The sequence below is a fragment of the Numida meleagris genome, chromosome 24 (genome assembly GCF_002078875.1).
Source record: "Numida meleagris isolate 19003 breed g44 Domestic line chromosome 24, NumMel1.0, whole genome shotgun sequence".
NCBI classification, from domain to species: domain Eukaryota; kingdom Metazoa; phylum Chordata; class Aves; order Galliformes; family Numididae; genus Numida; species Numida meleagris.
In genome coordinates this window covers 392,434-406,406 of record NC_034432.1, presented here as the reverse complement: position 1 = coordinate 406,406, position 13,973 = coordinate 392,434, and the positions used below count along the sequence as shown (strand labels likewise).

Below are 13,973 nucleotides of genomic sequence, written 5' to 3'. Positions count from 1 at the left end.
GAAAAAAAATGGCTGTGGGGTGCACTTAAAATATGCCATCGTGAAAGCAGTTTAGTTTGAATTAATTTTACGGACCAAGACCGAACCAGAGTGTCCTCATGCTGGACTCTCCAAGACTTGCAACACCTCCTCTGTCCTGTGAAATCCCTCGGGAATGAAATCCTTAGTAAGTCAGAATGCTCGTGGTCACGTTTGCAGATACAACACCAACGATCATCTGAGTTGGGGTGGATTCTCAAAAGGATGGTAGAATAGTGAAAGATGGTGAAGGATGCCTGCAATTTCTTTCTTTACGTACAATGTGGATATTTCCCTACAGGAAGGGCTGTAAAAGACAGCATCTGCTACAAGGTGCATGCGTATATGCATATATACGTATATATATGTACCATGCTCCCATAATGCTGAAGAGAAGGCTGAGGAATTGGGAGGAAAAGTCACAGTTCCTGCTGTCAGAGTGAGAGCAGCAGTACAGCACAGCAGTGGGGTATGGGAAACACCAAAGCTGCATTTTCTGGTTCTGGTCCTTCCTTATAGGCTGGACATCTCTAGGAGGGCAGATGTATTCTAGGCAGAGGCCTGAGCTGGTAGTGACCTATCTTCTTTCAAAATGAAGAGCATATAGAAAACCAGTCGAGCGAATTGGACTATTTTTATTGATTTCTTGATTGAATTATTAGAAGACAGGCTAAATAATGCACTCAGGCATGCTTGTTGGTTCAGAGGGAGAGCTGGGAGGAGCACCTGAGTCTGTCATTGAGTGAAGGATCATTGTTTGGAGAACTACAAGACACAAAAGAGGAGATCGTCCAGCTACAAGGCGCTGACAGCCTGAATACGCATCTCCAAGGCAACAGGAAGAACAATGACTACACAACATAAAAGAAAAACTCATTTACGGGAACTTAAGGCTGTACAGTTGATACGGTGGAACATGACTGGCAGAACTTCTGGGGCAGGGATGTGTTGGCTAACGCAGCCTGCTGACATTTAGTCTTATTTCTGCATTTCAGTTTCAAAATATATTAAGCAATGCATGTTGATGTATGGAATCTTTAAGATTATTAAAAGATATTCCCTAAGCCAAGGGCTGATCAATATGACAACACTTCTGCCTTGGTTCCAAGCTCAGTTACGTCATCTTAGAGCTGGACATGATTTTCCATGTTTCATAGAAAATTTAAGACCTGTGATAGTAAACAAGCCACAGCCTTGTACCCTGCTTTGCAGTGCTCTGTTCTGGATAGTGTAAAAGTATTTCCCTTTACAGCAATTTCTAGCTAAGAGTCCAATGCTAAGGCCAGACTTTGAATTTAAAATGAAGGATTTGCAAGTATTGTTCCAAAATGCAGATTTTCTATATTTGAATGGAAACAGGAAATAGTAATTAAAGGATCAGACAGACTACTGTGGCTTTGGACAGAAATCTGGGACCTTTATTGCCAGCTTTGACCTAGTTTTTATAATACCACAAAATACATGCAAGCACCAGTCTATGGCCAATGCATATACAGATATTGGTTAAATGCAGCAACATATTGTGAAAAGTTACTTTGAATCTTCATAACAAAGCAAATCTGGTTTCCCTTTGTTTCCAACAAATTCAATAGAGTTGTATTAAAGACAAAGATGGCCCCCACCATTTTGACATGCAAGACATCTGTGGACAATAACTTAGATACAATTCCATGTAGGGTGGAGCTGCTCAGTTAAGAGAAACAATGCACAATGTGGTTCTCTTGATTGACGTGTGCAAACAGTGTATTTGGTAACTGGAGGGACAAGGACAGTCGATGACATGAATGCAAAGTAGGGACCATATAAAAGTCCCTGCTGCTCCGAGCCTTCAAACCACTTCAGTTCTCCTGGTTTTGCATCTGCTGTTGGACCAAGTAAGTAATACTCTTTGTGGTACAGGGGAGGGCTTCATTAAAAATGTCATTTCCGTTTACATTCAGGTAAAGAGTACTGTAGGTATTATTTCAAAATGTGGAACAGAGTAGCGGGAAATAGAGTAAAATCTATTTTATCTTTCTGACCTTTCATTGTAAACAGTCTCCTTGTGGCACTCACCCTCTGCACGTGTTCCTTCAGTGTGATGGCTTTGGGTAAATGAGGGCTGTGCTGCACTGTAACCCTTGACCAGGCCCTGCCACTCTGTGTCTTCCAGGCCCACCTCCATCCCTGTGATGGCTTTCTATAGGCAGCCCTGTGACAACAGCCGTCCCTTGCTGCCTTGCGAGGTGTCCTGCCCGCAGCCCTATGCCGATGCCTGCAGCCAGCCCTGCGTCACCTCCTGCGGGGACTCCCGTGCCATCGTCTACCCTCCACCTGTGGTCATCACCTTCCCAGGCCCCATCCTCAGCTCCTGCCCTCAGGAGAGCATTGTGGGCAGCTCGGCCCCGCTGAAGCTGGGCAGCTCCTTCAGCCAAGGGAGCTGCCTGGAAGCCCAGAGCCCCATGGGGCCTGCTGCCTGCCCAGGTGGCCGCTACTCCTACTCCTGCTACACCCGTAGGGCAGTGTTCTGCCCTCCGAAGTCCAGCATCACTCCACCACCTCCACCGCCCACCAAGACCTGGCAGGAACGGGAACAGGATCAAATCCGCGGCCTCTGAGCAAGCAGAGGGCATAGCCAGGAGCTGGCTGCATGCTCAGCCATCTCAAGGAGCAAGCCGAGATGCCAGCTCCCCTTTGCACGAGATCTCTGCTCGTGATCTCCTTGTGCTCTTCTTAATACCTTTTTTCCTTTGCTATCATGTAAATTTAACTCAATCCCTCTGTGTTTTTCCCTGCAGTGTTGCAGTGCTCTGATAAATCCCGTTTGTCATTCTCAATAAAATCCTTTCTGCTGCACAATATCAAGTTTTCTTCTTCTATTATTTTGGTTTCTAAATCTGTGGCTCACTGATGCTGAAATAATCCTTGATGAATATTACCTTGCGTTAATCAAGTCTTTAAAGGAGATCCCAAGCCTTGCTATGGATCCTGAACACTTCATGTGGGTGCTATGCAAGTACTATATAGTTGATGCATTTGAGAACCTGAGGTTGCAAAAGAAAATCCGACAGAGGCACATCCATGGTGAAGAGCAACATGTAGTCTTCAGGGTTCCTCCTACAGGGAGAGGCTCTCCATTCAGTCCTTACCACAACAAGCTCACAAAAGAGTGTTTTTTCCTAGAGCAGAGAAACAAATGCATCAAGAGACTGTAAGTTTAATGAGGATTACTGACTTCCTCTCCTGTCAACGTCACTGAGAGCTGGGCTTGTGCAGGAGAATGCCCAGTTATATGCATGCTGTAGTGCATGAACAGGCAGAGCTGAGCTTAGCTGATCATATCACAGCTATGCCTACTGGCCACAACAAAATTCCAAGCTGTGGACTTGTTTGAAGGAATCAGCCTTCAGTATGACCTTTTCCATGACCGTAACCACGTTGACATGTAACACACATCAGAAGGAGTGCCCAGAAAAGATTTGACAGGTCAGCACTCATCTTCCACTTTCCAAAGAACTCATGAATATGAAACAACATTGTCCATGAGGTCACGCTGCTTTACCAACCAATATTTGTTGCATACGCAACTCACCTGGATGATGCAAATTTTTTTTCTTACTTATCGTAATTACTATGATGTTCCCTTCTTCATCATGTTGTTACACAACTGTGCATCTCAAGTTTCAGCTCCTTTCAAGACTTCAACGACCAGATCTTTCCTGGTATCAATCCACTCCCTTGGTTGGTTTTGAGTGGGAATGAATCAGGATCTTTCTATGGTTTCCAGATTTTTGCTTACTTCTCCATCCTAAGTAGCATCAGGCACCTGGCTGTGCGATCCGTGATGTCATGATAGTGGAAATTTGTTATTTTGCTTAGTGTCTGGTTACAGGTACTCAAAGTCTCTTACACCTTAGAGCTTCAAGGATAATTCTTACAGCCAGTGCCTCAGTTCCAGGTGGATTTTTACAACAAATTTTAAGAAGTTATAAAATATCATACAGTTGTCAGCCAGTTTCATCCCAGCTGTGGTTCTTAGCAATGCTATGGAGGGCTAAAACCTGGGACTTTTTTCAGAGGTCAATATCTGTTGAATCTGAAAGGGATCAAGAAGTTTATAGTAGGGTGACATAGTGAGGCGTAAAGGGAAGCTGGGAATTGCCTAATAGATGCCAGCAGTGAGTAAAATGATTATACACTATGAGGTGTTAGGTGTAATCGCTTCTGTTTTGAATCTGATCAAACCTCACACACCAAAGATGCCTCAGATCCTCCTGGCTACCTGAGAAGCAGCATAAAAGCACGCGCTGCTCACCTCTCCTCCAGCAGCTCCTCCTGTCTTCTCCTCTGCAACTCAAGTAAGTTGTTAATCCTCTTACCATTTTCGATACGCTCTTTTAATGATAATTCTAACTGGATCCTACATGGTTATTTGCTGGTGCACGGACTGGGCAACCTTTCCTTAAAGGCAGCTTGCTGATGCCACAGAGAACGTGGGGCTGGTGTTATCCAGTTCCTTGAGGGACCTTGCTAAGTTCTGTGCTCTCAGGGTTTTGAGACTTCCAAAACAGCTATAGAAACTGCTGCAGTTGGGTAGCTGCAACCAGGGGAGCATTGTGTACGGACACAGCAAAAATGTGGGTTGTTTGATGTACAAAGGAAGGTTAGGAGAAGTTGAGAGCGTGGTAAGTAGAGAGGATAAACATAACTCAAGGATGGAAAGAGACCCAGGAACTGCAAAGCCATATAAGCCGCGCTCAGCAAGGTACTCAACCTGGTAGCACCCACAGCAAATACACCTGGATGTGCAAACAGATCTCTGTCCTACCACTTTTCCACGTGTATTCCTCTGTCTTCCTGTGTTTCAGATCCACTTCTGCTGCAGAGCAATGTCCTCCTACAGACAGCTGTGCAACTACCAGTGCTTCACTCCCTGCGAGGTGTCCTGCCCACCGCCCATTGCCAACGCCTGGAACGAGCCATGCGTCACATCATGCAGTGACTCCAGGGCAGTGGTCTACCCACCCCCTGTTGTCATCACTTTTCCTGGGCCAATTCTCAGCTCCTGCCCCCAGGAAAGCGTAGTGGGATCCTCAGCACCAGCTGGTGTTTGGGGCTCACTTGGCTATGGGGAGTCTTATGGCTACGGAGGCTCTCTGGTTCATGGGGGATTGCAGGGAAGCAAGTTCTCATACCCTTATTGCTCCCAGAGGTTCAGTGGCTATCGCTCTAGAAAGTGTGAGCCCTGCCAAACCCAGCAAGAATATACTTGCAGCAAGAGCAGTCAGGAGACCGAATGCAAGATCCAAACTCAGGAGTAAGATGAGCAAGACGAGTTGCTAGGATGCTGGCTTAAAAAGGATGATCCTTGTTAATGCTTTACTTTATATTTGTGCTCATATCTGCTTGCCTACTTCTTCCTTTGTTAGAAGTGTGCTCTTCTACTCTTCTCATGGTCCAGATTTTCAAATGTATTAATATTTCTCCTATGCTCGACTGTATAATATACAACAAGCAGAATGGAAGAGTTGTGATGCTGTGATTTTTCTCACCTGACACTGCCTGATGTCCATCAAGAGCTGTGTTAAGGGATGAAAACTGGACTGCCTCATCAAACTTACAGCTGCAGAAGAAGATGATAACACTGTGCTTGAAATGAAGTTTCCTGAAGAAGAAGCCTTGCTTGTTATAGCCTCCATTTCTGTTTTCTGTATGAACATGTTTTTCTATTGTAAACTTCCCTGCACAATCTCCTATTAAAAAATCGCTCTGCATTATGATATTTGCATTCCTGTTTTCTTTTCTATCTGTTTTCAAGTCAACTTGGTAGAGACAATCTCCTGTTCAAAGTGTTGGTGCTTCCATCCTAGTTAAGCTCCATATGAGAGGGGAGGAAAGACCTTAAATGATCTTCTGCACAGCAAGTTTTCCCATGCTGCTGATATAAGCTGGTTTGTTCAGAAATAGGGATCAGTTTATTAGTTTAAGGACCAATATATTAATTTAGCAAAAGGAATCCACAAGTGCTAATTCTAAAACTTTCCCTTTCAACTTTGCCTGGTGGGTGAACAACCTTCTTTTCTCTCAATTCTTCTTCACAAGAAACACTGGAGTCATAATGGATGACTTATCTTTGCATTTCACCAGGCGCAAGGATGTTTTCCTTGGGTTTCACGTATATTGTTTTGGAAGTCACTCATTCCAGCCTAACGAGCAATGGAAATGTGCTAAATTGGGGAAAAGCAGCTAAAGGTCAGCCAAAAGTCTCAGTGTTGAAGCTGATGGTGGAAAAATGGGGGTAAAGTAAGTGGGTATACAACCACTCTAGATGCTACTACACGGGCCCAGAGGAATACTATTATCTTATATTAATGAGTTCTGGGAAAAGAATTAATATGCATGCCAACGTACTGCATAAGTACATCTTAACTGTTCAAATGTAGAACCTGAACTCTGAGAGTGCATGCTTGTTCGTCAAGTCACCCAGTACCTATCATGAGCAATAAAGGAATGCAACCACACTGAAGTTAGAGAGTTTTCTTCCCAGATTTCAGACGATGCTATATTCTTGCTTTAGACTTTCAGCTGCTAGGACTTAATGAGGACAGACAATAATGCAGGGAAAGGAAAGGAGGCACATGGTGATTTTCATGCCCGGACACAACGCATAGAGGAAGCATAAGAAGAGAGCACAGGATAGTTAGCATAAAGCAGCAGCTCATTAAGGACCCTCATCGCAACATGCAGTACAGTTTGCATTCAGCTGCCTATGTGGAGACTCGTCTTTACAACCCAGATTTGATCTCTCAGTGTACTTATGCTTAAGACAGTAAACTTGAATAGTCCAGATCTTGAATAGGCAAGTTACTATGCAATGCTCTTCTAAAGAGAGTGAATATAATAGTAATAATACTGTCATAATGTAACAGCTGTGAGGTTACTTAGCTAATTGCACTATTTACACCTCAGCAACAGCTTATTGTTTCCAGATGGTCCCTAAGCACTGCTGGATCGCTCCCTATTTATTGAGAGTTCCTTACACCTGTTTCACTTCAAGGTCCTCTTCTTGTGGTCATTGAAGTTGTTTTCTACGAGGTGACTGTGTTGACTTCCTTCTTATTCCTGAGGTTTCTGCTGAGGCACTCCTTTGCACAGAAGCTGAGGGAGGGAACGATATCAACTCTTGGCTGTTTGCAATCCCAGCTGAGGTAACTTTATGATCTCAGGGAGCTGGTGTCATGCTTTTGTGGGTTTTCATCTGTATTCTACATCACACCATCATGCAGCGCATTGGGAAAGTGCAGAGGACTCAAGTTTCCTGCATCTAAGACTTGAGTTTTGATTGTGGGTAATATTCTGCGGCTGGAAAATTGTCTTTGTTTCTATGCACCTTTCAATATTTCCTCTTTATTTCTTTATGTTCCCTAGACTTACTATAAGCTGATATTCACTTTCTATTTCTCTGTTATGCAGAACTGGCATAGCTCTGATTAAAAAGGCAGGGGAAGTAAGGATGAGCTATTGCAATAGTTTTAGACTGGATGTTTAGTATTCCACAATGGCCTTGATGCTTTTAACCAAGGGCTGGGCAGTTTTCTCACACCTGGTTCGTCATGAAGATTAAATCACGCACGCAGTCAAGCCTGGCATGTTGTAAGGAGAGTTATGTGATGAATGGATCCATAGGCACTATGTAAACACTGCTGGTGAGAGCACAACACTCATCTCCTTAACCTCTGAGATAGAAGGATGGTTGGGTTCAGTTGGTTTTCAGAGGCTGCATTACCCCAGAACAGAGACAGAAAACGTGAATGGTATTTGAAAACATTCATAGGTATTTGTTGGGAGCAAGAACTATTCATCTTCAGCCAAATAAAGAAAGCAGTGTTAGATGGATTTGGCTGCTTCAAAAAAGGGGCAACTTAATAATCTGCCTGTACACTGAAGGTGTACAGTGCTCTTCTTCTTTGGAGTTTAAGGCTCAGATGTGTTGGACAGGGCACGGTGCAGGATCCCACCTGTGGATCTTTCCCATTAGACATACGGCAGTAAAAATGCTGTTGAGAGGAAATAATGCACGGACCCCCAAAGAACATAAACACACATGGATCGGTTTCAGTAATACCAATTTTTTTATTGCTTTAACAGGGAGGAACACTTTGAATAATGAAGACTTGAATTTCTAAGAACAGAAACGTTGCGTTTTGAGTAATATGACTTTAAAGCCAAAAAGATCATAAGAAGAAGGCAGACAGGAGAGCGGTTCCATAGACTGGTGGTTCCTGCAGGGCCCAAGGGAACAGCTGGCAGCTGTGGGCGAGCAGGGCTTTGGGGTGACCCTCAGCTCTGCCACACTTTCAGCTCCTGCTGTCACTTCCTTGCCATTTCCCTGGCCCTGCACACCTTTAGCAGTGCTCAGCAGGGCCTGCAGTCCCTGTAGCGCTGGCTCCTGCCCTGCTGGAAGGAGGAGAAGGAGCCCCCATAGATACTGGAGCCTTGCAGGCCCCTGGGCTGGTCCAGCCCCAGCCCCAGTGGGGCCGAGCTGCCCACAATGCTCTCCTGAGGGCAGGAGCTGAGGATGGGGCCTGGGAAGGTGATGACCACAGGTGGAGGGTAGACGACAGCTCTTGAATCACCACAGGAGGTGACACAGGGCTGGCTGCAGGCATCGGCATAGGGCTGCGGGCAGGTCACCTCGCAGGGCGGCAGGCAACGGGAGCTGAGCTGCTGGCTCCAGTAGGACATCTTTAGGGTGCGGAGGTGAACCTGCAACACAGTAGGGGAGCTGAGCCTTCCTGACACCCGCAATCTTCCATAGGGTCCACTCTGCTCAACCCCCACGCAGCTCCTCCACCTCCCTCTCAGGTTCTGCACAGCTTTCACGCAAAGCTATGGACTGAGGTAGCACAAACCTTAACCTTAAAGAAGTAAAAGGAAGTTAAGGGATCAAACTTACTTGTCTCAATGAGGAGGAGAAGAGAAGTGCTGTGGTCTGAGGACTTCTGATCCCGGAGCCCTTATATACCACCCCGTGTTGCCTGCGGGAAATGAGACATCACTTCAAGTTTATTTTGTTGCAAAACACAGCAGTGCGTGTCACTCCCCAGGCTTCGGTGATTGCTTTATTCACTCTTTGTCTCAACAATTATCTGTTTCTTCCAACACCCTCTTGTTTGTTCCTTGGATTTTTGAAGCCACTTCACTTCCTGAAACACTGATTTATTTTTTTTTATTTATTTATTTTTTCCCCTTTCTGATGCTCTGAAACTGTTGGACAATTATTTATGCAAATAACTCCTCTTTAGCCAGTGTGTGCCAAGCACTCTTCAGAATCATGAGTACTAATCATGGTAGTGCTCATGCCCATGCACCATGGGCTGATTTTCTTCTCTTAAATTCTTGCTGACGTTGAGGTCAAGCACCGTAGGGCTTAGACTAAAGGTGGGAGATTGATGGATGCTTGCAGTGTTCTCAGAAAACCAATGCACCATTTCTGGCCTGCATCAGGAAAAGCAAGGGGTGAAGTGTTCTGTATCTCTTGACATTCCCAGTGAAAATGCAATAATGGTCCTCAGGAAGGTAACAAGGTATCCCGAGTTACAATACAGTAATGAATACAGCAGAAAAACAAACACTTTCCGATACAGTATCTTAATGACTCCAAGGAGAAACAAACAAACAAACCGCAGGAACAAAACCAAACAGATAAATCGAAGGAAACCCATTGGATGACTTCTTAGAAGGAAGAGTGCCAAGGAAACCCTGCGCTGAGTAATAGTTCCTAACAGTGTGGAAGCCATTAAGAGAGTGAGGAGTGATGTGCAACCTGTGTGTTCCAGGTTTGTCAGCTCAGACACATGAGTTCTCTCTGCTCGAGTTGCTCTCAGTGAAGCCACAAGAGCGCAGTGCTGAGTTCTGTGTTAACCCTATGGATATTTCTCCTGCAGTCAGTTAGGTTTTGTGGCCATCCCAGCCACAGTTTAACTTAGCCACAACAACAGCAGTCACATTTTTTTTTTTTTGGCTTAAAGCATAGTCATGGCAAGGCATAAGTGTTATTCTTAAAGCACTTCCAAGTACTTGTTCTCAAGCAGAAAGCACTGCTCAGCCCTCCTCCTTGGCAATGATTCCTTTTTCATTGCATTCTTTCTCTTTCAAGTGGCTCATCCACTTGAGTGCTGTTAGTTGATGGGTGCTGTTAGCTGACTCCTCCTAGGGTGTAGTAGACATGCCATTGCAACTTGGGTGTGCTGTTACCGAGCAAGATAAATTCCACCCACTCTGTACGGGATGCACTCACAGATGGATGATTCCATAGGCTTGGAAGAATCATACAGAAATGTCTTGGCATCATGGCCCGAGTTAGGATGTCAATTAGAAGCTGGAATGAAGGATGTCCACTTGTTGTTGGTTACGGTGGTCCTCTGTGCCAGCCGGGAAGAACTGTCCGCCATTCTCAAAGAAATAATCTGAAATCAATTCATGAAAGGCTTGCAGATACAGCCGAATGTCTTTTTTGATGGTGCTAAAACAACATTCTGTTTGACGCAGAAAAAATATTTTATGCTGATTTAGGAAATATGTTTGATAGGTCACGTGCAAAGGATCCACGTTTGTGGTACTGTCAATTGACATACAAGAAATATATCCAAAGCTATCCCATGCTAAATTTGCCTTCCAATGAACTACTTGTCTCTGAATATTATTCTATAATTTATTTGTACTGACGATAATGGCTGAGTGGTTCCAGTCAGACAAATGCATATATGGGAAGAAGCATTAAGATGGGAATCTAGACCCTGCTTCTCAGGTCCTTACAATTACAAACTTAAAGCATGGGGCTGTCACTATAAACATCATGAGTCAGAAGAACAACTTTGGGGTATCAGCAGTATTGATAGATTCTTGTACGTAGCTTCTTCTGCCCTTTCTGGAGGACAGGATGCTTCGGAAAAGGCTACATCTCCAAGAACTACGTGATTCATTTGCAGGTAGCACCAGCACTGTCATCACCCATCTCCAAACCAAGTGAAACCAGGTGTGGTTGAGGCAGGAAGAAGAGCCCGGGTGGGTCATTTCCCCAAAACATGCTCCTTCCTCCCTTTGTTTCCATTCGTGTTTCTTGTTTGTGTGAGTCTTTCGCTACCGGTAACTACAAAGGTGTCTGTTGGCATTGCTGAGAAATGACAAGGAAGCCCCAGGGCAGCCCTGGGAGAGGCTCCCCAGCCTTTTGCAAGGGTCACCTGCACAGCATCGTTTGTACTGGTAACAGCTACCAAATGCAGGGGGGTGAACAAGAACAAGAATTGTGTTTTGGAAGAGGAGTCTTAAGGTTACTCAAAATCAGGTGATCAACCTCAAACTCCCAGGAAGGAGATGGATTTTAGAGGTGGAGAACACACTGCTTTGAGGACAAAAATAAGCTTTAGTAAAACCACATCAACGTGAGTACACAAAATGCATAGACTCCACTGAAAATAATTTTACTAGTAAATAACCAAAGAACTGAAGGAGGTACTGGACCAGCAGAAAAGAGCTGCTGAAATAAGCAACCAATCTTTCTGCATTCTCTGAAACTGCACTTAAAGATTTTGGCCCAAGGTTTCCACAGGGTGATGCATGGTTTCACTCTGAGATCTTCAATAACGATCCCATGGAGTCTGTGATGATGAAGGCTGGACAAAAATTTCCCATTATCTGGGGTCTGTGTTGTCCATGGATAACATTTACACGTCACTCTGCCTGTGCTTCCAGAGCTTGAAGTGGAACAGGTCATTTGTGTTTGTTTCTTGGTCAGGAGGACTGAAACAAATGTTTCCCACCTCTAAACCTATTAAGCTGTTGCAGAAGGTGACTATAGAGTCTAATGTGTCTCATATAATTCATAGGAAATAATACATGTGGGTATGATGCGATGAGTTGCACAATGCCCCCTTACTGACTGATAATTTGGAAGAGTGGTATCCCAGGTATGTCAGCATATTGCATTTATGGATAAATTTCTGAGCACGCTTTGCTCTATGAGACATTCCAAGAAATAGGAAAAAAAAAGAAACACTCGTTCCAGAACAAGAAAAAAAGGTGTGTGTATATATATATATCTGTAAGGAACTCAGAGCTTGAAGCTTCATGAGGAAAGGATTCATAAGGCTTTGTCTGTCAGGGTAATGATGACAAGAACACAATAGCAATCACTGTCACTGAGCATAATAATTGCATTATCTGGGGCAGTTACAGGTGGAGTGAATTTCTGTTTGATAATGCATTAGGACGTCACATGTGAGGAATGTCTCACATCCTCCCGATTGCCCAAGAAAGAGTATAAAAGCTCTCACAGTACTGGGCTGCTCCAATCGACTCTCATTGCTTGCTCTGTGCTGAGGAGGGGTAAGTCTGAGCCTTTTTCCCTTCTGCTTTTATGCTCTTGCCGCAGCGGTGTAGGACTCAAACTGACACAGAACTGTGATTCTTAGAAATGATTTAAATGTTTGAAGCTTTCTTTCAGCGAGGATTGCTTTCTAGTTAGTGGCAGGCTGTAAATAGGCAAGAAAAAGGGTTTTCAGAGCAGTTTAATGTTCAGTGTAACTGAATGTATGTGTAGTGAAATGCAGTGAATTCCTGCATCCCACAGCCTGACCGTTCCTCCTTTAGGAACCTGCTTTCTTTTGTACTCATTGACTTGCATTGGTAACCACCAAAAAAAGTGAACTCAGGCTCTGAAACTGAACAAGGAAGTCACTTCCAGCAATAACGTTTTGTCTCACTCTTTGCAATTATTTCTGAATTAATGGGAAGCCTGTCAGGCATTGTGTTATGTAGTTGACACTGTCAGGGCTTTGCTCCTGTTCTTCAGTTCCCTTTACGGTTTTTAGTAATACAGAGTAGAAATTGAGGGGAACTGCAAGGGGAGTCTGAAGATTTGGGAATATCGCTGTCACTGACAATAAGCTTGCCCAAATTTAATGCTGTTACCTCACCAAATGGCTCTGGGCAATGCATTCATTTCTCAGCCTCAATTCCCACTTCCTTAAAGCTGGAAAAACAATGACTCGCCTTATGCACTCGCTGCCACAACCGCAGGTGATGCAGAACTTGCAGAGGACGTTCCTACATCCTGATCTTTCATCCTCTTCTTGCCTCGGCATTGTGTTTCAGATCCATCTCCGTTCCCAGGTGATGTCTTGCTACAGAGAGATGACCAGCTCCCGCTGCCTGGCGCCCTGCGAGGTGTCCTGCCCACAGCCCTATGCCGACGCCTGCAGCCAGCCCTGTGTCACCTCCTGCGGGGACTCCCGTGCCGTTGTCTACCCCCCACCAGTGGTCATCACCTTCCCAGGCCCCATCCTCAGCTCCTGCCCTCAGGAGAGCATCGTGGGTAGCTCAGCACCGGCCAGCATCGGGAGCTCATTTGGATACGGGAGCTCATTTGGATACGGGAGCTCATTTGGATACGGGAGCTCACAGGGTCTGATGGGCTCCTATGGCTCTAGGAGCTTGTATAAATATGGGAGGTCCTTTTCTTCCTCTGGGTATGGTGGTTATGGTGCTGGGAGCTGCAGACCATGTTAAGTGCACAGCGAATAAAGGAAAAGGAGCAATCACCCAACACAGAGAAGGATGCACCCCTGCAAACTCTGGTGGTGCTGTGGCTTTCCTGGGGCATGAACTCTGAATACCACACTTGCATGCAACTGTCAGGCTAATGATTTATTTTAGTTTTCTTATTATTGTCTCCAGAGACTCCACATAATAATGTCCTACTTATATCAAAGATCTTTCACTTGTTGAAAGCTGGGCAAGATTGTGTAAATCTTCCCCTGCTATTAAAGAGTAATGTCTGTGGAATGCACAACCCTGGAGCATTCAGTCTTTAATAAGAACCTGACAATATATCACCTGTATTTTTTTGTTCTCTGTCACATCTTTGGCTTCTTATTCTCTCATTAAATCTTTCTGCATCAAAAATCCGAGCGTAT

General features: G+C 44.7%; 4 protein-coding genes across 6 annotated transcripts in view; 2 read left to right on the top strand and 2 right to left on the bottom strand.

Moving 5' to 3' along the window:
- Positions 1–13,973, bottom strand: part of LOC110388003 (feather keratin 2-like) — a 906,242-nt gene that overhangs the window by 805,388 nt on the left and 86,881 nt on the right. The window lies entirely within an intron of this gene.
- LOC110387988 (feather keratin B-4-like) lies at positions 1,194–2,840 on the top strand. The gene is made up of 2 exons (XM_021376769.1): positions 1,194–1,892; positions 2,171–2,840. Exon 2 carries the CDS (start codon positions 2,190–2,192, stop codon positions 2,613–2,615), a length of 426 nt encoding a protein of 141 aa, XP_021232444.1. The 5' UTR covers positions 1,194–1,892; positions 2,171–2,189; the 3' UTR covers positions 2,616–2,840.
- On the top strand, positions 7,053–13,896 carry LOC110387994 (scale keratin-like). 3 transcript variants are annotated; one of them, XM_021376779.1, is made up of 2 exons: positions 7,053–7,205; positions 13,171–13,896. In XM_021376779.1, the coding sequence occupies exon 2, from the start codon at positions 13,174–13,176 to the stop codon at positions 13,564–13,566; it is 393 nt and encodes a 130-aa protein (XP_021232454.1). In that variant the 5' UTR covers positions 7,053–7,205; positions 13,171–13,173; the 3' UTR covers positions 13,567–13,896. The 3 variants fall into 3 exon arrangements, with proteins under 3 accessions (XP_021232454.1, XP_021232452.1, XP_021232453.1); XM_021376777.1 differs by having other exon boundaries at positions 13,153–13,896; XM_021376778.1 differs by lacking the exon at positions 7,053–7,205 and adding an exon at positions 12,307–12,384 and having other exon boundaries at positions 13,153–13,896.
- On the bottom strand, positions 8,150–9,244 carry LOC110388004 (feather keratin B-4-like). The gene has a single exon (XM_021376793.1). It carries the CDS (start codon positions 8,740–8,742, stop codon positions 8,413–8,415), a length of 330 nt encoding a protein of 109 aa, XP_021232468.1. The 5' UTR covers positions 8,743–9,244; the 3' UTR covers positions 8,150–8,412.

What these genes read in the sequence shown, in the direction of transcription:
- LOC110387988 (XM_021376769.1), top strand. Translation starts at nt 2,190, where the DNA reads ATGGCTTTCTATAGGCAGCCCTGTGACAACAGCCGTCCCTTGCTGCCT.
- LOC110388004 (XM_021376793.1), bottom strand. Translation starts at nt 8,742, where the DNA reads ATGTCCTACTGGAGCCAGCAGCTCAGCTCCCGTTGCCTGCCGCCCTGC.
- LOC110387994 (XM_021376779.1), top strand. Translation starts at nt 13,174, where the DNA reads ATGTCTTGCTACAGAGAGATGACCAGCTCCCGCTGCCTGGCGCCCTGC.